The following is a 24,703-nucleotide window of genomic DNA, read 5'->3' as shown; positions in this document are numbered from 1 at the left end:
GGTCGCCCTTCCTGCCAGTCGACCTAGTGGGGTAGACCTAATGCTTGTAGACCTAAATGCAGTCTGACGAATGATCCCATTCCAATTAATGCTAGAGTATTTGATTCAAAAGGACTTACATGTTGCTGTTATATTATAACGTACATTTTTGGTGAGGAGGGAGATGAGGTGATTCTTGGTTCTCATTAATGATGAAGTACTGGTATATCTTAAAGAAAATATGCTATATCTTTAAAGGAAAGCCGCATAGCTATTTTCTTCATTTAAACCATTAGGAACCATGGTGTTCATTAGAATTTGGTTTCTTGCTTCAGTAATTGTTTATCATTGCTGCCTTTTCTGATGCCCAGATTGACCTTGAGCATCCCAAAGGCCACTTGGGTTCCCCTGATGGTTGTTTAGGAAATGCTTAGCAATAGGCGTAAGGGGTTTCAAATTTTGTTCATCTTTGTGTGCATTTCTGATGCTCGAAACGTGCTCCAGTACTTTGTTTTAAAGGTCTTATTGTTTTGCCAATGTAGGATTTTTCACAGGCACATTTGAGGTTGTACACCACTCCCGATGTACTGCATGTGATGTAATCCCTAATGGGCCAGATTTTTCTGAATTTGTCAATGAATGAAGCTGTATTGGTCATCACTTGGCTCGTCTTGCAGCATCCACATTTAAAGAAGCCTTTCCTTTTTATCAGTGGGGTTGTGTGTTCTTTCTCAAGATGACTATGGACTAACTTGTCCCTTAGGTTGCTGCTACGCCTCCATCTGATTTGAATCTGATCAAGTATTTTGTTCAGGTCATGATCCGTTGTCAGTATATCCAGATGTTTATTCAGGGTGTTTCGGATTTCTTTCCATTCCTGACAGAGTGTGCCAATGAATCTAACTGTTTCATTAGAGTCTTCATTGTCTTTCCTCTTAGGGATGAGCAGTTGTTCGCTATCAAGTATTGTGGCTTCCTTAGAGGATTTTTGGTACTTGTGTACTATCACGGCTCCCATCTCATCCCATCTCAATGCATACCATAAGGCTTAACATGGTATGCAATGAGATGAGATGTGCTGCGATGGGACCCGATCTTATACAATTTAAAATTGTATACCATTGTATATGGCATACGATGAGATGAGATGAGATGAGATTTTAAATTGTATAAGCACACTAATGGGTGCTTTCAAGGTCAATTGGCCCCCCCTATAAGATTTTTAATTGTATAAGCACCCTAATGGGTGCTTACAATGTTAAATGCACCCCCACGCCACCCCCACTATCAACGCCAACCCGAAGCGTGGCGAGCGCAGCGGTACGCGTCCTCCGACCTTTTCATGCCCCCACTATCCATGTCGGCATGGAGTTGATCTTATATAGTGTGGCGAGCGCAGCGAGCCACAGAGCCCGAAGCGCGGCGAGCGCAGCGAGCCCCGCGAGGGGACGCGTAATACATGTAAAGTATTACGCGTCCGCTCGCCACGCTTCGGGCTCGGTGGCTCGCTGCGCTCGCCACACTATATAAAATCAACTCCACGCCGACATGGATAGTGGGGGTATGAAAAGGTCGGAGGACGCGTACCGCCGCCGCTCGCCACGCTTCGGGTTGGCGTTGATAGTGGGGGTGGCGTGGGGGTGCATTTAACAAAAGTATGTAGGAATTACTCCTACAGAACAGCACTTGCGCTTATGTTTGAGCTGCCAGGTCTTGCAGTTAAACGTATTGTGGGTATTTGCTTATGGAGGGGCAAAAAATAGACCGGCGCTTGCTTGGGGGATGGTGGGGGGACAAAAGGGGGGAGGGATGGAGGTTAAAAGACAATGGAGATGGAAAAGCAAAAAGAAAAGAAAAAAGAAGAAGAATTAAGGGTGAATAAAAATGAAATAAAATCAAAGTAATAATAATGATGAATATAAAAATAAATAAAAAAATATAAATAAAAATAAAAAATAAAATTTAAATACAAAATAAAATAAAATAAAATGTTGTTTTCAGCGTGTCCGGACTTCGGCGGGTGACGTCACCGTCTCTCCGGCAGCTTTGTATAGATAGCGAGACAGCGTCTGACAGGTCTTCTCCTTCTCTGGGGGATCTTTTACAGTGGTCCAACGCGTTTCACGTCACTAGGACGCTTTTTCAAGGATGGATTTGTGTAGTAAAACTCACTTTATATAGCAAAACTTTATTGATAAAACCGGAAGTGCCAGGAAACGGAAATTCACGTTTTCAGCGGCAAACACATGTTTGTTCTTCCCAAGTTTAAAACAATGATTAGTTCTGTTAGTACGCCAAAAAAAAAATATAAAAATAAAAAATAAATAATAAAAATAAATATAAAAAAAATAAAAAGAAGAAAGACACTGAAGTCACAATTGAGTTGAAAAGGAAAAAAGGAAGAAGAGCAGGGTGTTGAAATATTTTTTTAGACCCTTCGGTGTAAGGGTATCTAAAAGATATATCCATTTTGTTTCAGTTTTTTTCAGGCTGGATACCAAGTCGTCTCCTCTCCAATGGGGGGGCTACATTCTGTATTCCTAGGAATTTCAGTCCTTTAGGATCTTGGTTGTGTACTTCCAAAAAGTGGGCTAAAACACTATGGGTTTTCAGTCCTCTTCTGATATTATACAAATGTTCTGTTATTCTTGTTTTTCATTTTCTTTTTGTTTGACCCACATACTGGTAGCCACAAGGGCATTCTAGAAGGTAGATGGCTCCTTCCGTATGACATGAAAAGTTGGTTTTGATTTGGAAATTTTTATTATTCTGTCTTGATGTGAATTTTTTTATGGGTTTGGTGTTGGCTTGTTGGTTCTTACATCCCATACATTCTGTACAGTGGAAGAAGCCTTTTGATGTTGTTTTCTTGGTTTCTTGAATGGGTAAGTAACTATTTGTTAGACTTTGTTTCAAATTTTTTGCCCTTCGGTAAATAATTTTTGGTTTGGTCGGTAGACTTTGTTTTAATTCTTCATCGAGCATCAGAATGTGCCAATGTTTGTTAATTATGGATTCAATGTTGCGATAATTACTATTGTATTTTGTTATGAAGGTAACCGGTATGTCTTTTTGAGTTTTTGTTTTATAATTGATTAGTTCATCTCTTTTTAGGGTTTCTGTTGTCTCGATTTGTTTTTGTAGGAATTGTTCTTGATAACCCTTTTGTAGGAATTTAATTTTTAAAGCGTTGCTTTGTGTTTTGAAGGTTTCGTCTTCAGTGCAATTTCTTCGCAATCGTCGAAATTGTCCCCCCGGTATGTTGTTTATCCAGTGGTGGTGGTGGTTGCTATTGTGTGCCAGCATATTGTTTCTGTTTACGGTCTTTATGTGGGTTCTTGTTTGGATCTTTTATTTTGTTATATAGATCTCTAAATCCAGGAAGACGACCATCTCTCTGCTGTGTTCGGTTGTAAACTCTAGGTTCAGTGAGTTGTCATTCATATATTGCTTGAATACGTTCAATTCCTCCTGAGTTCCGTTCCATACAAAGAATAGGTCGTCTATGTAGCGTTTCCAGCATACTATTTTTTCAAGGTGTATTTTGTTCGTCCAGATTTTTGTGCCTTCCCACCATGACACAAATAAATTCGCATAACTGGGGGCGAAGGACGTCCCCATTGCGGTACCTTGTTGTTGGTTGTAAAAAGCACCATTATACCAGAAGTAATTATGCTTTAAAATGTAGTCTATATTGTCCATTATGAAGTTTATTTGTTCGTTTGACACTGAAGATTGACTTGTGAGATAATGCCGGGTTGCTTCACATCCTGCATCATGGTTGATCACTGTGTATAAGGATTTTAGGTCACTGGTGCACAATATATATGAATCTTTCCACTCAAGTTTGTCCAGAGTTTGGAGAATGCTCATTGTGTCTCTCAAGTAGCTTTTCTGTTGTTTCACCAAATTTTGGAGGAAATGGTCTATATATTTTGAAAGATTGGAGGTTATTGACCCAATTCCTGATACGATTGGGCGTCCGGGTGGTTTTTCCTGATTTTTGGTAGGTTATAAAAGGTGGGTATTTTTGGAAATTCTGTGTAGATGTAGCTGAACTCTTTTTGTGTGATGATTCCCAACTGAAGACCTTCTTGAAGTTGTTTATACAGTTGGCGTTGATATTCAATTGTTGGGTCGTGGTCTAATTTCTTATTTAAGTATTTATGTCATATAGGAGTTTCTCTGCTTCTTTTTCGTAGTCTTCTCTATTTAGAACCACTACTCCAACCCCCTTTATCCGCTGATTTGATGACTATTGAGGGGTCTTCTTTCAAATTTTTTAGGCCTTCTTGTTCTTTTTTGGTGAAGTTGTATTTGATTTTATCATTTTCATCGATGTTGGCAATTTCATTTTCAATCAATCGTTGGAAGGTTGCAATGTGAGGTCCTTTTATGTGAGTGGGAAAAAACGTTGAGGTAGGTTTTAAGTCTGTGTGTATAAATTCAGTCTCTTCAACTTCAGTTTGTTTGTTCTTATTCGCAAAGAATTTTTTTATACACAGTTTTCTCACGAACTTCTGCGTGTCGATATATAGTTCGAACTTGTCGACTTTTGAATGGGGGGCAAATTTCAATCCCTTCTTTAGCACTTCTAGTTCTTCAGGTTGTAACACTCTCTTGCTTAGGTTGAATACAGTAGTGGTCTGGTCTATTGGAATTTTTCTTTGCTTGCTCTTCTTTTTTGTACCTCCTCTTCTTCCTCTTGATGTTCTTTTTATGGATTGTTTTTTCTCCTTTTTTGTGCAGATTTTACATAGTCTGGTGGTTTTTTGTTTTCCCGTTTGCTTCTAAAAAAGATGTTTCTTCTTCTTCTTCTTCATCTTCATAATCCTCCTCACTTTCCATCTCTTCTGTGTAATGTCTTTTCATGGATTTCTTGCCTCCTTCTTGTTTGTTTTTCGCATTTAACATTGTAAGCACCCATTAGTGTGCTTATACAATTTAAAATCTCATCTCATCGTATGCCAATGTATGCCATATACAATGGTATACAATTTTAAATTGTATAAGATCCCATAAGAAGGAAATCGTGGGAGCCGTAAAAATACACAAGTACCATATTTTTTTATATGGCGCTTACTGTAACCCTTGGCTTGAAGTCTCTGTCCCAGCTGTGTAGTGTTTGTAAGAGAAGAATGTGATCCACAGTGTCAAACCAGGCAGAAAGATCTAGAAGAATAAAGTAGTGAGTAATGGCCTTTAGTCTTAGCAGTTACCAGATTATTCACCACTTTAGTCAGTGCTGCCTCAGTGGAGTGTTGAGAACAAAAGCCTGACTGAAGTGGGTCTAATAGGGCATGAGAGTTAAGAAAGTGTGTGAGGTGAGAGTAGACAAGTCTCTTGTCGCACAGTTAGAGCCATGGTGGGAATCAAACCCATGACCTCAGCACTGTGAGGCAGTAATGCTAACCATTACACCATCCATACTGCCCCAAATAATAACCATAATGGAAACTACTTTCTAAGCAGGATTCAGGATTCACATCTTTCCCTCTATTGCAGGCATGTCCAAACTATGGCCCGCCAGCTGTTGTGAAACTACAAGTCCCATCATGACTTGCCACAGTTTTGCTATTTGGGAATGCTAAAACTATTGCAAAGCATGCTGGGATGTGTAGTTTCACAACAGCTGGAGGGCCATAGTTTGGACATGCCTGTCCTATAGGATCTTTAACTCTGTACAAAACATTAAAATATACTCACAATACATGTTTAAAAGAGGAAAGTTTCATCCCTAAATTAATTTTCAGTTCCATTAATTTGCTTCAGACATATTAAAATATTGAGCAAAATATAACCAAGTTTGCTGCAATTAATTATGAATTCTTTAGACCTTATGAGAATTATAATGGATGCAGTTTTTCTACGCCATTGTAATGGGGAGTTTATCCTCCTCATATCAATCTTGTATTCCTAAACCAAATGTGCTATTTTACTCATTTAATACCATATTATAATTAACTTCTATACCTTTTAATAAGAAACTCATATTTCTTATAGTATACGTTTAAACTTATTAGGATATTCTCATCAAGAAAGATTGCAAGCATGATGTGCTTTAGGAAGTAAAGTCCCCCATACGCAGTTTTCATTCGATTCGGACAAATCATGCTGACGGATCGGATGAAAAACTGGCCAAATTGGAAGCGTTTTGACATCCGATTTGATCCAATGGACGGTCCAGTGTGCATCAGATATATGTGCTGCACATATAATCTCCAGATTCAGCCCCCCTGCAGGCAACGGCAATGGAGTTCACATGTGAAAAGAGTACATCTGATGTATCGCATGTGATGCTGCTGCCCAGGAAGTTCCTGTGTGGTTCAAGGGGGATCAGATGGGCATACACTGCTGCGAGACCTCGCAGCAGTGTATGGCCACCTTTAGGCTATATTTATATAAACAAATGACTGAGTAAAATTCACATACATTATCCACATATTGTTATTTACGTGCATAATTTATTTATAAAAGTGGTTGTAAAAAAAGAGAAAGAGCAATAGCATGTTACATATATAAACATAACTAATACATTAAGGCTAATAAGCACCATATAAGAGATACATATCTATCATCCTTTGAGTTCCTTCTTCCTCCATCTCCATAGTGTGTTCCTCCATCCTCACACTTAGTGGAGTTCTCACCCAACTCCTTTGCAGACATAATCCATATCTTCAGGTGATATGGATTGTACTGCTTCAAGCAGTACAATCCATATCCCCTGCCAAAGTTTATGAAGAAACCAGTTGGGTGTGGAGATCAGCGGTGACGTGCTGAAGTATACACCCGTTCATCTGCAGGAACAAGCCTTACACCGTATCCTGTGTGAAGGCATCTACCTAGTGCGGTTTCTCTGCATTATACTCCGGCTGCGACTGGGATTCACATCTTGCGATTCAGATAAAACCAGCATACTCTGGCTACTGACCAGTGTTAGAAAGTAACAAAAGAACCCCAATTTAGATCAAGGCCTTATGGCAATAGCCTTCACTTCTGTCTACTGCAATAAAGTCTTGCCAGGTGACCTATGTACTTATCAAATTAAAGCCCCGTACACAAAGGGCAACGGATCCTCCGTGCTGAGCGAGGTGCTTCAGCACAGATTGCTAAGCACACAGTGATGCACCCCTGATGTGTGCTGAGCAATCTGTGCTTAAGCACCTCACTCAGCACAGAGCTAGGCAAAACACTGCAATCTAGACAGACTTTGCATGCACTGACAATCTCTGCGAGCGAAGGGGACACGCAGGACAGCACAACTCCATCGCTATGAGGCATACATGGAACAATCTGTGCTTTATTTCTAAGCACAGATTGGAGTGGTCAGTGTCTTGATTTTCTGTGTAACAAGAAGCCACAGTACGGGCCTTTTATATACTAATGGACGCAGCTTATCTAGCCAAGAATAGCCAGATAAGCTGTGTAATATCACACTAGAATGAAATACCACTGAAATGCTGGAATAAACGAACATTTATGTACTGTAACAAATGCCCAGTAACACATCTGTAATATACAATTAAATCAGTAATGAGATGTATCTTTTCTATGTAAGCATTATTTGTACACCCAACCACCATACCTTTAAAACCATGGACAGAAGAAGGGAGTAACATCTTCAAGTTACAATGGCACCTGTCGAGGGGTTGTATATACAGTATTAGGAAGCAAGTGAACCTTCAGTTTTTGAAGTTCATGTGTTGACATATGAGCAACTTTGAAAAGGTACCCATCAATGTGATCCCTTTGTGTTATAATGAAGGATGCACATAAGAAAGTAGATACATAAGTAATATGCATAGGCAGGGCTTATACTGATCTCTTACCAGTAGTGTATGTCCTTGGGAGATGAAAAAATGACCTGTATTTAATATACTAAGGGTGATGCTCCCAGATTCTTCATTTGACTCAAACACCTTAAACAGAAATGATTTAGACATAGTTAAAACCTGAAATTTCAGATATCATTTAGGAAAGGTAAAAAACATTTAGCTTTGCCCATACAGAACTGTTAAAACGAAAGCAATAAAAGAATCAGGGCTTGAACTGCATTATCATGGGGACCATACACTGGCAGAGAAGGAAGGGAAGGGGGGGGGGGAGGGAGAAGTCGATCCTCCAAATCACACAAATCCACAATCCCGCAGACTGAAAGCACTGATCGACAGGCATAAAAGAAATATAAGGCAATAGGCCTAAATTACCAGAATTACCTAATGCATAGTAAAGTGACCATTATGCTAAATACATTGCTTAATTGGTAAGCAATGGAGACAAATAGTATACAAAAAATTTATGTAAAACCTACTCAACCAATACACAGCCCATTTTACAAGAAAATAATGCACTACACATCCACTTAGGTCATTCATTGCTGAAAGTCATGCTTTCCAACAATTATGTGCAACCAATAAAGTTTTCAGGATTCATTTCCTTTAAATCTGTTTGAAACCCAAGCAAAATACATGAAATACTAACACTTTCGCCCTTCAATAGAAACCCAAGATTTAATTATGTGGTTGCACCACTTTCCCTAAGGCAGCATGCCCACATGAAGGTAAGGAACACAATCTAATCAATCATATGTAATGTAAGTGCTATGCAAGGTCAAGAAAATAAATTACAACTGAAACTGTCTGCTATTACAGCTATGGTAGATTGTAATAGGACAGAACAGTTAAAATACGTAGACCCCAGAGTAATAACTGCGTCTCATGACAATTCTGTATTTATTTAGTATTAACATACAGAATGAATCGGAAATGCAGGATAATCTTATTTTGAAGACACAGATAAAAGGGAAATGTGCTTATTTATAGCAATTATCTGTATATTTGGTTTACTCATTTTTATACTAGCAGATCATTCATTAATTTTTTGTGAACATTCACATAAGTACCTAAATCAATACTCTTAAAATCATGGCCTTTAAATGTGCAGCATTACAGGGGAGAGCTAACAAAAACTTTAATCACCATGTAAAATATTTTTACACCTACGGAAAAAGAAAAAAAAAAACACCACACACACACACCTCACTATAATAAACAGTAGATGAGGAATGGCCAAAACATCGATTGCGATCAACCAAGAACACCAATGCCAGCAAGGTGCTACAATTAAGGGAGGCATGGACATAAAGGGGGCATATTACAACAGACACTTGGACTCCAAACCAATCAAGATTGACAGGCATGGCAGCAACCACAGCCACTTGTCCGTACAGTGCTTTGGGGGTAAAAATAGACTAAGATCGAATGGGTACGAATTAGGGATGAGCGCGTTCAGATCTCCGAGATTCAAATGTCACAAACTTCTCGATCTGAGCAGGGCTCGGCTGTACCCACCAAACTCGGATCCTGGAACGAGGCAAAAGGTCATGATCCCGCTGTCAGGTCATCGCTGTCCAGACCCAATATAAGTCTGCGGGGCTCGGCACCAAATTATTCCAGCATTGGAAAGGGAGCAAGATGGACGTATTGGCTCTGTCTGAGTGGAGGGTGGCGTGAGATGTAGTTGTGTCACTATGTGACACTACTGGTACAACCTGGTAACAATACAAAAATATAGGATTTTGGGTACCTACCAGTAAATCCTTTTCTCGTAGTCCATATGGGATACTGGGTTCAATACTATGGGGGTAGAGATCCTCAGCAGGAGAGACAGGAACATTAAAACTTTCAGTGTGGGTGCACTGGCTCCTCCCCTCTATCTCCCTCCACTAGTCAGTTAATGAAAAACTGTGCCGAAGGAGAGCTATGTGAACAAATAACGTGGTGAGATTCTGATGTCACCTATAACTTTTGAATAAGGTCATAATTGACAACAAGCGCTAACATCGTAAGAGTAACAGTGTCTTACAGCAGGAATGCCGCACAGAGGCGGGCTCCCAGTATCCCATATGGACTACGAGAAAAGGATTTACCGGTAGGTACCCAAAATCCTTATTTCTCTACCGTCCAATGGGATACTGGGTTCAATACTATTGGGAGGTCCCAAAGCTACCAGAACGGGCAGGTACGTGCGGAGTCTGCTGTAGAACCACTTGTCCGAACTGGGAATCCTCCTTGGCCAGAGTGTCAAATCTTACAAATGTGTGATGACCTGACCAAGTTGCAGACCTGCAAAGCTGCAGTGCCGAGACCCCCAGGGCAGCCGCCCAAGAGGTCCCTACGGATCTGGTTGAATGGGCCTTAAACGATGGTGGAAGGGACAAACCAGCCTTTGCATAGGACTGTTGGATCGTGCATCGTATCCAACGTGCTATGGTCCGCGTAGAAGCAGGAGAGCCCTTCTTCTGCGCATCATAAAGCACAAAGAGACTATCCGATTTATGGATTCTAGCTGGGCACTTAACATACACCTTTAGAGTGTGAACCACATCCAAGGACAGAGGTATATCCGGATGTGCCGCGCTGGAAGGAACAACAATCGGTTGGTTGAGGTGGAACGCCGACACAACCTTTGGAAGGAACTACGGCCTTGTCCGCCCGATCCTCATGGAACACCAGGTAAGGGCTCTTACATGACAACACCCCAAGCTCAGACACCCGCCTGGCTGAAGCCAACGCCATCAGGACCACAGTCTTCCATGTAAGATGATTTAACTCAGATTCTTCCAATGGAATGAACCAAGAGGACTTCAGAAAAGTTAGAACCACATCCAAGTCCCAAGGCGCAGTGGGTGGTACAAAGGGGGGCTTAATCCTCAGGACCCCTTGTAGAAAGTTTGTACCTCCGGCAAGGCCGCCAGTTTCTTTTGAAAAAATACTGACAGGGCCGAGAACTGGACCTTCAAGGAACCCAATCGGAGTCCCAGCTCCAAACCCGCCTGAAGAAATCGTAACAGATTGTTCAGATGAAATACGGCTGGTGGTAAGCCATTCTTCTCGCACCAGGCCACGTATTTCCGCCATATCACTGGTAGTGAGAAGCTGTAACTGGCTTCCTGGCTTTTGTCATGGTGGCAATGACCGAGGGATGTAGGCCCTTGTGGCCTAAGATCTGCCGCTCAACCTCCATGCTGTTAAATGCAGCCGCTGTAAGTCCTGATAGACGAATGGCCCCTGGAGGAGTAGGTCTTTTCTTAGAGGTAGACGCCACGGGTCTTCCACTTGCATGGCCTGAATGTCCCTTCGAGGCCAGCCTGGTGCCACTAGGATGGCTTCTGCCCTTTGATGCCGAATCCGCTTCAGCACCCTAGCCAGTAATAGGAGCAGAGGAAACAAGTACACTAGCTGGAAATCCCACGACCAAGTCAGGGCATCCACAGCTACTGCCCCTGGATCCCTGGTCCGTGCACAGTACCTGTCCACCTTGTGATTCAGCCGCAAGGCCATGAGGTCGATCTGAGGGAGCCACCAAAGATCCACGATGGCACTGAACACTTGAGGGTGAAGTCCTCACTCCCCGGGATGGAGGTCGTGACGACTTAGAAAGTCCGCCTCCCAGTTGTCGACTCCCAGTATAAAGATTGCCGACAGGGCTTTGACATGGTGCTCTGCCAAGGAGAAGATCTTGATTGTTTACCTCATGCAGGGCATGCTCTTCATCTCTCCTTGGCGGTTGATATACGCAACCGTAGTTGCATTGTCCGACTGTACTTGCACCGCCCTGCCACATCGGAGCCGCCTGTAACAGAGCATAGTAAACTGCCCTCAACTCCAGCATGTTTATGTGCAACCTGGATTCCAGTGGAGACCATCGGCCTTGGAGACGGACTCCCTTGGAGACGGACTCCCTGCGTCACAGCTCCCCAACCTCTTAGACTGGCATCCGTGGTTAACAGAAGCCAGTCCTGGATCTGGAAACACAGACCCGCCAATAGATTGGGCAAATTGAGCCACCACTGTAGAGAGAGCTTGGTCCGTGTTGACAGGCAAATCTTCCTGTGCATTTGCAGGGGGGACCCCGACCACTTCGTCAGAATATCCAGCTGGAATGTTCTGGAGTGAAAACGGCCAAACTGGATAGTTTCGAACGAAGCCACCATTTTGCCCAACACCCTGAGGCAAAGATGAACTGAAACCAGAGTCTGTTATGACCTCTCTCACTAGTTGCTGTAGTGCAATGGCCTTCTCCACAGGCAGGAACATTTTTTTGTTCCGTCGTGTCCAGAATCATGCCCAGGAACACCATTCTTTGGCTCGGGATCAACGAAAAGACTTTGGTATATTTAAAATCCACCCCTGGTCTCTTAGAAGCTGCATGGTCAGATTGAGTGCACTCCTCAAGGCCTCTTCCGAACCTGCCTTGATTAGCAGGTCGTCTAGGTAAGGTATCACATTTACCCTTTGAAGCCTGAGAGGGGGAGCATTTCCTCCATGATCTTCGTAAAGACGCGCAGAGCCGTAGACAGCCCGAAGGGTAGCGCCTGAAACTTGTAGCGGTCATTTCCCAGTGCAAATCTTAGAAAGATCTGATGTGGGGGCCAAATCGGGACGTGCAAGTAGGCGTCCTTCAGATCTATGGAGGTTAGGAACTCCCCTCGTTCCAGACTGGCAATTACCGACCGTAGTGACTCCATTCTGAATTTGAACACCCGAAGAAAGGGGTTCAGTGATTTCAGATTCAGAATGGGCCTTACTGAACCGTCCGGTTTTGGTACAAGGAACAGGTTGGAATAGTATCCCTGACCTTGTTCCTGCCTTGGAACCGGTAAAATCACCCTTGACTGAAGGAGCCTGTGAATAGCACCCTGTAGGAGAATCCGATCCTCCCTTGAGGCTGGAATGGCCGACTTGAAGTATCTTCGGGGAGGAGGGCCTGTCGAACTCCAGCCTGTAGCCTAGCGAAATAGACTGCTGGTCCCAGAATCTAGGCACAAGGCCTCCCACACTTGGCTGAAGCACGACAGCCGAGCTCCCACCTCGAGAATTTCTCGTGGTGGGTGGACCCCGTCATGCTGCAGGCTTGGAAGAAGCTGCTGCATTTGTACGGTCCTGGTGACCTGAGGTGTCAGGCTTCCTAAATTTTCCTCTGGTGCCTCTGGCATTAGAGGCTCCTCTGGCCTTGGGTCAGAACTTAGACTCATGAAAGGACTGCTGGGAGGGGCCTGTGAAAGGGCGTTTTGCAACAGTGGATGCTGACGGGAGAAAAGTGGATTTTCCTGCCATAGCCTTGGAAATCCAATCATGAAGCTCACTTCCAAAGAGCCATTCACCTGTGAAGGGAATGCTTTCCTCACTCTTCTTAGAATCCACATCAGCAACCCACTGACGCAACTACAGTGCCCTGGGGGCAGACACAGCCATGGCTGAATTGTGCGCGTTTATTGCGCCCAATTCTTTCTGCGTCTCACAAAGCACCTTTGCCGTGTCCTGAATGTGACGCAGATTTTCACCTATCTGAGCCACAGACATGTCCCCTAACAAACCCTCCTGGATTCGCGTGGACCAAGTATAAATGGCCTTAGCCATCCAACAACTGGCCAGTACTGGGCGTTGAGAAGCCACACTAGCCGTGTACATGGACTTTAGCGTAGCTTCAAGTCTTCTATCCGCACCGTCCTTGAGTGTGGATACACCCGGGACTGGTAACAGTACCTTTTTGGAAAGGCGGGAAACTGATGAGTCCACAATAGGTGGCTCCTCCCACTTATTTCTACCTGCAGGATCAAAGTGGTAGGCATTAGCAAACTGCTTTGAGAGCTGGAACCTCTTATAAGGGTTCTGTCAAGCACCTTTAAAAGCGTTCTCTAACTCCGCTTGTTCGGGAAAATACACTGGCTGTCTTTTCTGAGTCATAAAGAAAGTATCCCCTTCAGTGGGTTCCTCCAGAGGAAGTTCTAAAACCTCCCTAATGGCTCTAATTAAGGGCTCAGACCCACTGTGCTGGAGCCTGTTCCTGAACAGTTTCCTGTTCATCCTCCTGCTCCCCCTCTTCTAAGATGTCCTCATCATCCTCAGTATCAGGGGCCATTGCTGTAGCAGGCCTCTTTTGGGGCTGTGCAGGAGGAGGGGTGAGAATATCGACCCTTGCAGACAAAATGGCCAATTCTCTCTGCACTCTCTGTGTCTGCTGTGTATTAGTAGACAGCTGGGAAAAGACAGAGTCCAGCAGCGTTTTAATGCTGCTGGCTCAAGCAGGCTCCTGACTATCTGCCTGTGACCCACCAACAAGTTGTGGGGGTACCCCACTGACCTGAGTAACCACACCACTAGGCTGTGGTAGCATACATGGTTCACAGGTAACCTGTGACTGAAGCTGGTATGAACTTAGTGCTGCATACCATACAGGTCAGTTTCTTCACCATGATGAAGCTGCACCTCTACCACACAATAGCACAACACACACTGCACTCACACTAATATTTGTACACAGTATGAGGGTCTATAGACTATGTGTTAGAGACTATGTAGAGTGTAAAAGAAGGTGCTTAATTAGCCAGTGGGGTAGAAAAACAGAGCTATTTGGGGGACCAGTACACCCTATAACTTTAGCTCGCGGATTAGAGAGAGATGGTATGCAATAAACACAGTGCTATTATCTATACACAGTGCAAATACAATCGCGCTGCAGCGCTAAATAGCTTTCAACTTGCTGTCTCTGCCGCTGACAAGAATCAGGATCCACCACGCCGCTGAGGAGCTGTGATGGCGACCACAGGGAGCATGAACAAGCAGGAAGCATTAAGAAAGCGGGCCCAGCAGAGCCTGGTCCCGCTCTGAGTGAAGCCCCGCCCCCTTTACACGGAGCTGGCGCTTCCATAAGATTATACTGGCGTAACAGCATTTTTTTTAAAACTACATGACTAGCCCTAGCGGTCCAGCGGCTATCACCTGCGCCAGTGTGATGGGGGGGGGGGGTTCACTACTACCACCCGCCATTTTGCCGCACAAACCGTTGGAGTCACCCCTAAAGGGGACTCGACATGTACTCACCAACGATGTCTTCAGACCTGCACCAGGGGTGTGTGGCAGCTGGGGGGCTTGCTCGCTCAGCACAGTGCTGGCAATGACAAGTCCCACTCAGGACAAAGTCCTGCAGCAGGGTCAGCTCTGCACCTTGAAAGGCCGGTGACTGACCCTTCCCCTGGCTCCCCCGAAGCAGGGCAGCTGCTTAGGTCTCAAGCAGCGCCCCAAAATAATAAACTAAAAATAAAGTTGAAGAAACAATGCCTGGAGCATCCAGAAGCACTGCCTCTCCTGAGACACATTTTTCTAAACTGACTAGTGGAGGGAGATAGAGGGGAGGAGCCAGTGCACCCACACTGAAAGTTTTAATGTGACTGTCTCTTCGGAGGAGGATCTCTACCCCAATAGTATTCAACCTAGTATCCCATTGGACGGTAGAGAAATACACTTGCTGCTATGCTAAAGAAGTCCTGTGCTGCCAGCCTGACACAATATACTACACTTGATGCTGGGGCTGTACTGCCTGCCACATATAAGTGGGTGCTGTCGTGCCCTGTAAAAATACAGGGGTGCCATTGTCCTTTGCGATAAAGGGGCACTGCTCTGTGTACTCACCCCTTTTAAAATAAGCTGTGCAGTGCTTACTCCATTTAAATATAAAGGGGTTCCAGAGAATCCATATGCTGTATTTGTGCTCTGCCTAGTGCTTGCTCCATTTAAATATAAAGAGGTTCCAGGTTCACCCATATGCTGTATTTGTGCACTGCTATGTGTTCACTCCATTTAAATATAAAGGGGTTCTAGTGCACCCATGTGTTGTATTGGTGCTCTGCCCTATGTTCGCTCCAATTAAGGGGCTCTGCCCTGTTTTTGCTCAAATTAATTTAGGGGCTCTCCTGTGAGCTGTAGAGTGCTGCTGTAGCAAATATTAAATTGCGATCAATTGTGAAGACACACTGGAGAATAATTTGTGCAGTGTGGGAGAGGGGTGCTGCTGCACAGGGGTGCTGTAGCAAATATTAAATTGCAACAAAGACACATTGGAGTAAAACAAAGCCAAGGCCAACTCAAAATTGCCTCTTTTTCCTGCCAATAGGTTACATGATTGGGTACTTGTTTCCTAGCACAGCGCTCATCGCATTGTATACCATTACACTAAATAAGGTATACGATGGTATGCGATGCAATATTGTACAATAAAATATTGCACCACATCGTATGCCATACAATGTCATACGATGCGATAATATACGATTTTTGATTGTTGGGGCAGTACGGATGGTGTAATGGTTAGCATTACTGCCTCATAGCACTGAGGTCATGGGTTCAATTCTCACCATGGCTCTAACTGTGCGGAGTTTGTATATTCTCCCCGTACTTGCGTGGGTTTCCTCCGGGTACTCCGGTTTCCTCCCACAATCCAAAAATATACTCGTAGGCTAATTGGCTCCCAACAAATTTAACCCTAGAATGTCTGTGTGCGTGTACATGTGGTAAAGAACATAGATTGTAAGCTCCACTGGGACAAGGACTGCTGTGAATGTTTAACTATACTCTGCAAAGCGCTGCGGAATATGTATGCGCTATATAAGAAACCGATAATAAATAATTGTACAAGCACCCTGATGGGTCCTTACAATGTTAAATGGCCCCCATAGTCAACGCCACCCCCAGGATCAATGCCAACCCGAAGCGTGGCGAGCGGCGGCGGTACGCATCCTCCGACCTTTTCATACCCCTACTATCCACGTCGGCGTGGAGTTGATTTTAGATAGTGTAGCGAGCGCAGCGAGCCACCAAGCCCGAAGCGTGGTGAGTGTAGCGAGCCGCGCGAGGGGACGCGGAATACGAGCCCGAAGCGTGGCGAGCCCCACGAGGGGACGCCCAATACATGTAAAGTAATCCGTGTGCGCTCGCCACGCTTTGAGCTTGGTGGCTCGCTGCGCTCGCCACACTACCTAAGATCAACTCCACGTCGACGTGGATAGTGGGGGGGTATGAAAAGGTCGGAGGACGCGTACCGCTGCGCTCGCCACGCTTCTGGTTCGCGTTGATAGTGGGGGTGGCATTGCCAATGGGGGTGCATTTAACATTAAAAGCACCCATCAGGGTGCTTGTACAATTAAAAAATCGCATCACATGCGGCTATATTGCATGCGATGCGCTGCGTCTGTATAAGATGTAATACAATCAAAATCGGGGGCACCTATGTCGGTCTGTTACTAGTACTACCCAGTTTGTTTTATCAATGTTGTTCCAATTGAGAAGCACAACAGAAAATGCTGCGCTATATAAGAAACGTACTGTCTGATATGCCTACTTGGATGCTGTCGCTGAATGAAATAAATAATCTTCCACCATCCTTTCAATGGCGACAGCGTAGCCGGTCTAGGAATGAGTTGATGTTTGTGTTGCTGTTGTGGATTGCAGGAGAACAACAGAGAAACGGGAGCTATGTTTAACTGGACTGATTACGCTCTAGCCAAAGTTTCTGAATTTGACAATCATTTTTGATGAATGCGTTGCAAGTGACTTATAAGGGAGGATGTTACTATCTAGGACTAGGTGGTTGACGTCCTTACCACTACTTACTATGGCTTTACAAAGGCTACATATGGCTTGACAGTTGTAGTCTGGATTGATTTGGGAAGAAATTAAATAAATTACTCCAGAGAGAAGAAGAGGTGGTTATTTGGGTCTTGACAATGGGTTTATTCATCCCATGGCCAACAACTGTCTCCAATGTTGCCTTAAACAAACCACATCCTTTACTTTATTCTACACTGCAATCACCAGGTTGTGTAATTTCTTCTAGGGGTAACCTATTCTACCCAGGGTAATCCTATGCAGTGCGCCCAAGATGGTAGACTAGATGGGCCAAATGGTTCTTATCTGCCGTCAAATTCTGTGTTTATATGGCTGCTTCACACAACTGGTGGAAGTTATTATTAAAAATGCCTGCACCAATTCTGAATTTTGTTTACCCTCATGGTTTTCTCTTATGTCTATGCAACCTACCTATTGCTGTACTACCCAAAGCCTATGTATTATGTGCATTTTTTTCATGTCTGTAAAGCGCCTTGAGTCCTTTTGGAGTAAAATGTGCTATTTTTCAAGATAATTTTGTCTGGGCTATTTTTCTTTAGACATTTGGTTAAAGTTGTGGTCACAAAACTGGAATGGAATCTTCACTAATAACCCACAAATTTATGATTGTAGCCGCACCGAGACACAACAACAAATATTTGAATTTTTTTGTCTTCAGGTACAATAGAATGTGCCTCCTTATATTGTAGGCTATAATGTGCCAGCTTTTCCCTATATTATACAGTATAATGTGCCTCCCCTCCTCCCCCTTGTATAGACCAGGGCTTGACAAATTTTTTTAAATCTAGGAGCCAGGATGAAATTATAGGAGCCAGACAAAATAAGGGTGTCCATACACTGTGCGATGCGCTACAGCATGCTGCACATACTTTTTGTACTGCGTTGTGCCTCACTTGGTACAAAAAGTGGGCCCATTTATCATATAATATTTGCAGCTATATCCCCAAAAATGGGTTAGCCTCAAATATTAAGTATCAGGAGGGACCACAGCAGGAATCCCTGTGACCCTGTGTGCCCTAGTGTCGCCTGTGACCCTGTGTGCCCTAGTGCCGCCTGTGATCCCTTGTGTCCAGATCCCGGGCTGGAAGCCGTGCAGCCCCCGCTCATCCAGCAGCAAGGAGCACCGCTGGGGGCTGAATGGTGCCAGTGAGTGGAGGTGTTCTGGCAGTGGATGTGGGGACGCTTGCTAAGCCCCCGTATGAGCAGTAGCTGCTGCCTACCTTGCTGTACAGGCTCAGGTCCAGGTAGCTGGAGAGCCAGGGGAGTGGCAGCTCTGCAGGGACTTAATGTCTGGCGTCTGCATCAGGTTGGTGCAGGGCAGGGCAGGAAGGGCACGGGCAGAGGTGAGACCGCTTAGGCAATAAACGAATTAACAAATTGCTGGCTGTGGTGATTGGTTGGGGTGGCGTTGGGGATTTTTTTTGGCTGTTGCAGGACCCGCTTAATTTTAAAAATGGGGTCCCTCACTGCTTTATAGCGAGGATTTTGCAATCACTGCCGCCCCCCATTACTGTGCAATCATTCCTCCCCCCCCCCAATCTAGGGCATTTACTTCCCACTCCTCGTACCCATTAAAGCGCAGGCATTTTCCTCCCAATAAGATCCCATAATATCTGGCCTGGGCATAAGTTGGCTGAGGCTCACCTTGTAGACATAGACTTCAGAGTGTACTGTAGAAGGAGAAGCTGGGTGCACAGTCACACGTGAAGAGAGAGCCGGGGTCAGCCAGATCCAGGCGCACCACCTGCCTGTCAGTGCAGGGGGGGGGGTGTTTAGCAGCGTGTCAGCCAGCGGTAGTAGCCACATCTCGCCGCGCTGGGGGGAGGGGGGGGAGGCAGGAGCTTACACGCTGCTCTGTTTAGCAGTGTCAGTCCATGCTGCCAGCCGCGTCCCGCCCCCCTGGCACGCTGACCTCTAATGAGAGCGGCTGTCAGCACAGCTCTGACAGCCGCATCCCGCCCCCTCCGCCGATCAGCCTATCAGCGACAGGTCAGGGGCACACCAATAAAGGGGAAAACGGATGCGCGGTGCCCCCCACAATCACCTAGCAGGAACGCTACACTGCCGGGGGTCAGGCAGCGCTCCACACGCTGCTGCTAGTCTGCCCACGACTAGATTCTGCTTCCTCCCTGTAAAAAAATCTGCTCGCCAGGACGCAGAATCTGCTCGCCATGGCGACCTGGCCCCCGGGATTTGTCGAGCCCTGGTATAGACTATAATAAGCCTCTTCCTCCTTTAGGAAGAATTGGAACCCTACACTGCCTTAAATCCCATGCAATGATCCTGTTCCAGCTGCGCTTCTCCTTGCATCATTCAGGGATGGAAACTGCCCCAGTAGGGGCCGGCCCTAGGCACTTGCCTCACAATCCTAGTGGGAAATCCAACACTGCCAGTAAGCCTAGGAAGGTCTGTAGATGGGTTTTATAAAACAGGTTTAGGCCTCCACTTTGATGGTTTGAGGTTTCACTTGTCCTTATCCCGCTATGTACCCCAGATATTTATACTGCATTGGAAATATGATCCTCCCAATTGAGAGTAAACACAATATTATTGAGGTATTTAACAGCATAACCACAGTGAGGTTTCAATACCCTTCTGTCAGGTCCAAAGTTGTTCATCAATAACTTTTAGCAGGATGTTCAACTAAATCTGGGGCATGCGGTAGCAGTGAAATTTCAAGACCTTGTTCAGTTGACGGAAATCATTGAACCTCACAGCACCCGATGGTTTGGGTACAAGCACAACTGAATTTTTCCAGTTGCTGTTAAGACTCTTCAGCAACTTTTAGTTGTAGCATATCTTGGGTTACCTGTTGCACCCCTGCTCTCTTCGCTTCAGGTATTCAATAAGGCCATAGTTTCACCTTAATAATCCCATGGGGAGTTGCGATATCATGCTTTATAAACTTGTGTTCAAACTAGAAGAGGGGAGAACATGTCCTGGTTGTTTTTTTTTTTTAATTCTTCAGCCTGGAGCCATTGACTTCGATACAGTCTCATCTATAGCAACTGGACAGCCAGAACTCACCATGGCTATATTAAAGCTATGGTTGGTTTCCTCCTTCCAGGATTTAGTAAGTTTATATGATACATTTCCTTCATGGCTAATGTAATTTACAGATATGACCACTTCATACTGTCCCTGCCAATGCGCGTATAACTTGCTTTCCTAATTAAGCACAAATACTAGCGCCATTTCACAGAGCTTGAATGACCGATTAACTGCTGTTTTGCCAATTTAATTTTTTTTGGTAACTTTGAGAAAGGTGCATGTTTTGTTACAGAAGCAGCTCTATTTTGCTTATGCGTTGGTCGAGTTGAGACACAAAACACGATATTGGTTTCTTAGGCAGATTAACCCTCCCAACTCTCCTTTAACAGATAGATTACCCCAAGGGAAAAAAAAGTTCCAAGGCACTTCTCTAACAGCAAACATTAAGTATGGAAGAAATATACAGGATTAGCGAAATAAGTCACCCACTTCAGAGGGCTCTAATGTGCTCTACTGATTCGATTAAGACAAAATTAAAACTACAGGTAATTCAAACGATGCCCTAGACATTTGTTAAAAAAATATATATATTTATTTAATAAATTTGACAAAAGGTGGTGATATAGCACACAAATAAATGTTCAATAGGCTTATACACAGGGGTTAAAGTTGGGGGGAACCGAGCACCACCACCTCTAATGGTTAGATGGAACAAGTTCAGCCTCCACCTTGTTCCTACACAATAAATCTAACAAAAAAGCATTATAGTTTGCAGAGAGATACCAAATTCCGGTACTTGTGTAGTTTCACGGCGCCGGAAGTGCAGAGGCTCGCGTGCCGCTCTAGCTATGAAACTTGGCAGCCTGCCAGAGGCTCTGATTAACCGTGCGCGTGCCGCTCTAGCTCAGACAGAGTGTGCTCGCGCCGCTCTTTTGACAGCTACGTAAACAGCGCGCGCTGCCCAGGCGCTGAGAGGTCACTGTCACTGTGGCACTTGTAGTTCCACAGTGAAATAGGCAGCGCTGACAACGGGGGTATGTTAAAGTGGACACTCCGGCACAGCGATGCCGGGGCTTCTAAACTGTACGCGAGATTCAGACGCAACTGCGTCTGAATCTCGAGTCACATAGAAACCCACCCTCAGTGCCACTAGTGGACGCCACAGCTGTGGACCGTGTAAATCCCACTATCCACGCCCACCCGAAGCGTGGCGAGCGCAGCGGTACGCATCCTACGACCTTTTCATACCCCCACTATCCACGTCGGCGTGGAGTTGAGAATAGATTAGTGTGGCGAGCGCAGCGAGCCACCGAGCCCAAAGCGTGGCGAGCGCAGCGAGCCCCGCGAGGGGACGCTGACACCTGTGAAGCCTGCGAGGGGACGCGGATAGCTGTGAAGGTATCCGCGTCCCCTCGCCACACTAATCTATTCTCAACTCCACGCCGACGTGGATAGTGGGGGTATGAAAAGGTCGTAGGACGCGTACCGCTGCGCTCGCCACGCTTCGGGTGGGCGTGGATAGTGGGATTTACACGGTCCACAGCTGTGGTGTCCACTAGTGGCACTGAGGGTGGGTTTCAATAGTGTTCCCCTAGGGCCACCTGAATTTAGATGCTTCTTAGCGGCTATCTATGTGACTCGAGATTCAGACGCAGTTGCGTCTGAATCTCGCGTACAGTTTAGAAGCCCCGGCATTGCTGTGCCGGGGTGTCCACTTTAACATACTCCCGTTGTCAGCGCTGCCCAGGCGCTGCCTATTTCACTGTGGAACTACAAGTGCCACAGTGACAGTGATCTCTCATCGCCTGGGCAGCGCGCTGCTGCTGCCCGGCACTACGCTGTCAATACAGCTATACGCTGTTTACGTAGCTGTCAATACAGCTAGAGCGGCGCGAGCACACTCTGTCTGAGCTAGAGCGGCACCCGCACGGTTAATCAGAGCCTCTGGCAGGCTGCCAAGTTTCATAGCTAGAGCGGCACGCGAGCCTCTGCACTTCCGGCGCCGTGAAACTACACAAGTACCCAAATTCCCTACCACTGGCCCTGCCTAATGGGGGGAGGGGTAGAAGGAATTAGGTGGCAAAGGAAAATGCGTTCCACCACCTCTCCAAGACCACTTTAAGCAATGCTTATACATTGTAATGACCAATAACCTGAATATAAATGTTTAATACAGTATGCTCGCTGAATGTCCTCTTTTAGTAAGTACAAGGTGTTCTAATCACAAAACCATATTTTCTATTGCTGAGTGTAGGGAGTTTGCAGAATATCCACAACATGGCATATAGCATTTATTTGTGAGCTATAGCACCACCTTTTGACAAATTAAAGTGGTTAACTTATTTTTCGCTAAACCAGTCTTGCTTGTCTGGGGCTTTAGCCCACCATATTTTCTGGTGGGCCGAATGATGAACCAGGGGCACGACAACAGAAACCATGTTATCATGGGCTTCTCCAATGTCTCACCACTGTAATCTTGATTATTATAATATCAATGATGATGTGTCACACTATCACATCCCCTGTTTTTCTACACATATCACAGTGTTTGCATTTGTTCTTATAAAAAATAAATACCTCAAAAGGCCAGGCAGAGAAGATTTCTGATGTATAGATGTCAACCAGAACCACGAAAAAATGTCTCCAGGTGGTTACAAATCACTCCTGGCCATCCACATTATAGCTTATCTAACTACATAAATAATATATTAATCTGAAGTATGCTGGAACAGAAGTTTACACCCCAGTACTGAACAGCTGAATAGTGCCAGACTGTCACATGGGGCAAACAGCAGCGGTATAAAACCCGCGGCTCATATACACAGTGTCTGCCTGGTGTGCTTCATAGAATTGCTACCGATCTTACCCGCTCCTGGGCCGGGCTGCTCTTGTTCTTGCCGCCGAGCCTCCCGTATCTCTTCAAAGCCCACTCCTCACCTTCTCCTCCAACTCCAGAACACGTTGCTCCCGACTCAGCCATAGCGCCTGTCTGCGCCTGTGTCCTTCACGGCATTATAAAGGCGGGAAAACGGCGCCACAATCAGCAGCACAAGTTCTAACATAGTAATAATGTAATGTGATTGTGCAGTTACAGTAGCAATGCTGCAGAATCGCTGTCACATAATGATGACCTGTCTGTCAGTCAGTTAAAAATATATGAATACGGACATGCATGTTTGGCTATCTTACAAAAGGATGACTTATTGACTTTATTATAATATAGGATTTACTACTTGACAAGCGTATGGATATTTGTTGCTGTATACTTATTAGATCACAGTTCTTAATTGCCTAATTATTAGGTGGGCGTAACTGCTGCAATTAAAATAAAAACATAGCAATATGGAGGTGAAAATGTGCTATAATTCCTAGTTAAGTTTAAGTGGCTGTAAATTATTATCATTTAATTAGAAAGCTTAAAGATATTTCATTTGCTGTACATCATGGAGTTAATGCACTGTGTATTTTCATTTTGTGAAGGCTACAGTAGTTCTACAAACAGCTGACGGTGCAACATAGGGGTATATGTATTCTTCTCCCAGCGGTGCCACCAATGCTGGTAAATCTGGCCACTAAATCTGATACTAGTAAGTGACTCACCAGTCACTGACTTAACTGAATGACACTGGTATTGAGTTAGAGGCGTACCAAGATGTTCGTGGGCCCTGTAGCAAAAGTTTATAAGGGCCCCCTATTTAGCAACTGATGGTGATAAATGTATGTAAAACATATTACTTAGACAGTAAAGATGGGCCCCCTTCAGCTCTGGGCCCCATAGCAGCTGCACCCCCTGCACCTATGGTAGTTATGCCCTTGTATTGAGGTATTATCCTCCTGAAAATCCTTGCTGCACAATATGAGTATCAGCGGTATTTCCTCCAGTATGTTATCAAACCAAAAAATACCACTGTGTCCTATAGATTGTAAACTTGGGAGCAGGGCCCTCCTACCTCTATGTCAGTTTGTTTCTACCCAGTTTGTTTAATCACTGTTGTTTCCAATTATAAAGCGCAGCAGAATATGCTGCGCTATATAAGAAACTAAATAAATAATTATGTCTCGGTGGGGACTGTGGGCCTGATTCAGACCTGTTGTCAAAGCTGCACTTTTTGCAGATAGACAAAACCATGAGTGCACTGCAGGTAAGGCAAATGTAAAGCTGGGTATACACGGATAGATTTGAAGCCCGATGTGGGCGTTCCCGATCGATGGGAACGACCAATCGTTCAAATCGTTCCGTGCATCGTTAACGATGCGCGTACCCGTGA

The 24,703-nt window shown here is 44.8% G+C and overlaps 1 protein-coding gene across 6 annotated transcripts in view; it reads right to left on the bottom strand.

Moving 5' to 3' along the window:
- The window catches only part of REC114 (REC114 meiotic recombination protein), a 154,361-nt gene extending 130,883 nt beyond the window's left edge, over positions 1-23,478 (bottom strand). For 3 of the 6 annotated variants that reach the window (XM_083183575.1, XM_083183569.1, XM_083183573.1), the window contains exons 1-2: positions 23,302-23,478; positions 7,809-7,898 (exon numbers count right to left, since the gene is read on the bottom strand). In XM_083183575.1, coding sequence (XP_083039701.1) covers positions 7,809-7,898; positions 23,302-23,415 — 204 coding nt within the window. In that variant the 5' untranslated portion in view covers positions 23,416-23,478. The remainder of the gene's footprint in view (positions 1-7,808; positions 7,899-23,301) is intronic. The other 3 variants (XM_083183574.1, XM_083183572.1, XM_083183570.1) reach the window with 2 other exon arrangements.
- Between the last annotated feature and the right edge of the window lie 1,225 nt (positions 23,479-24,703).

This window comes from Crinia signifera, chromosome 4 (genome assembly GCF_055691185.1).
Source record: "Crinia signifera chromosome 4, ASM5569118v1, whole genome shotgun sequence".
Classification (NCBI taxonomy): Eukaryota; Metazoa; Chordata; class Amphibia; order Anura; family Myobatrachidae; genus Crinia; species Crinia signifera.
This window is presented reverse-complemented; position numbering and strand designations above follow the sequence as displayed.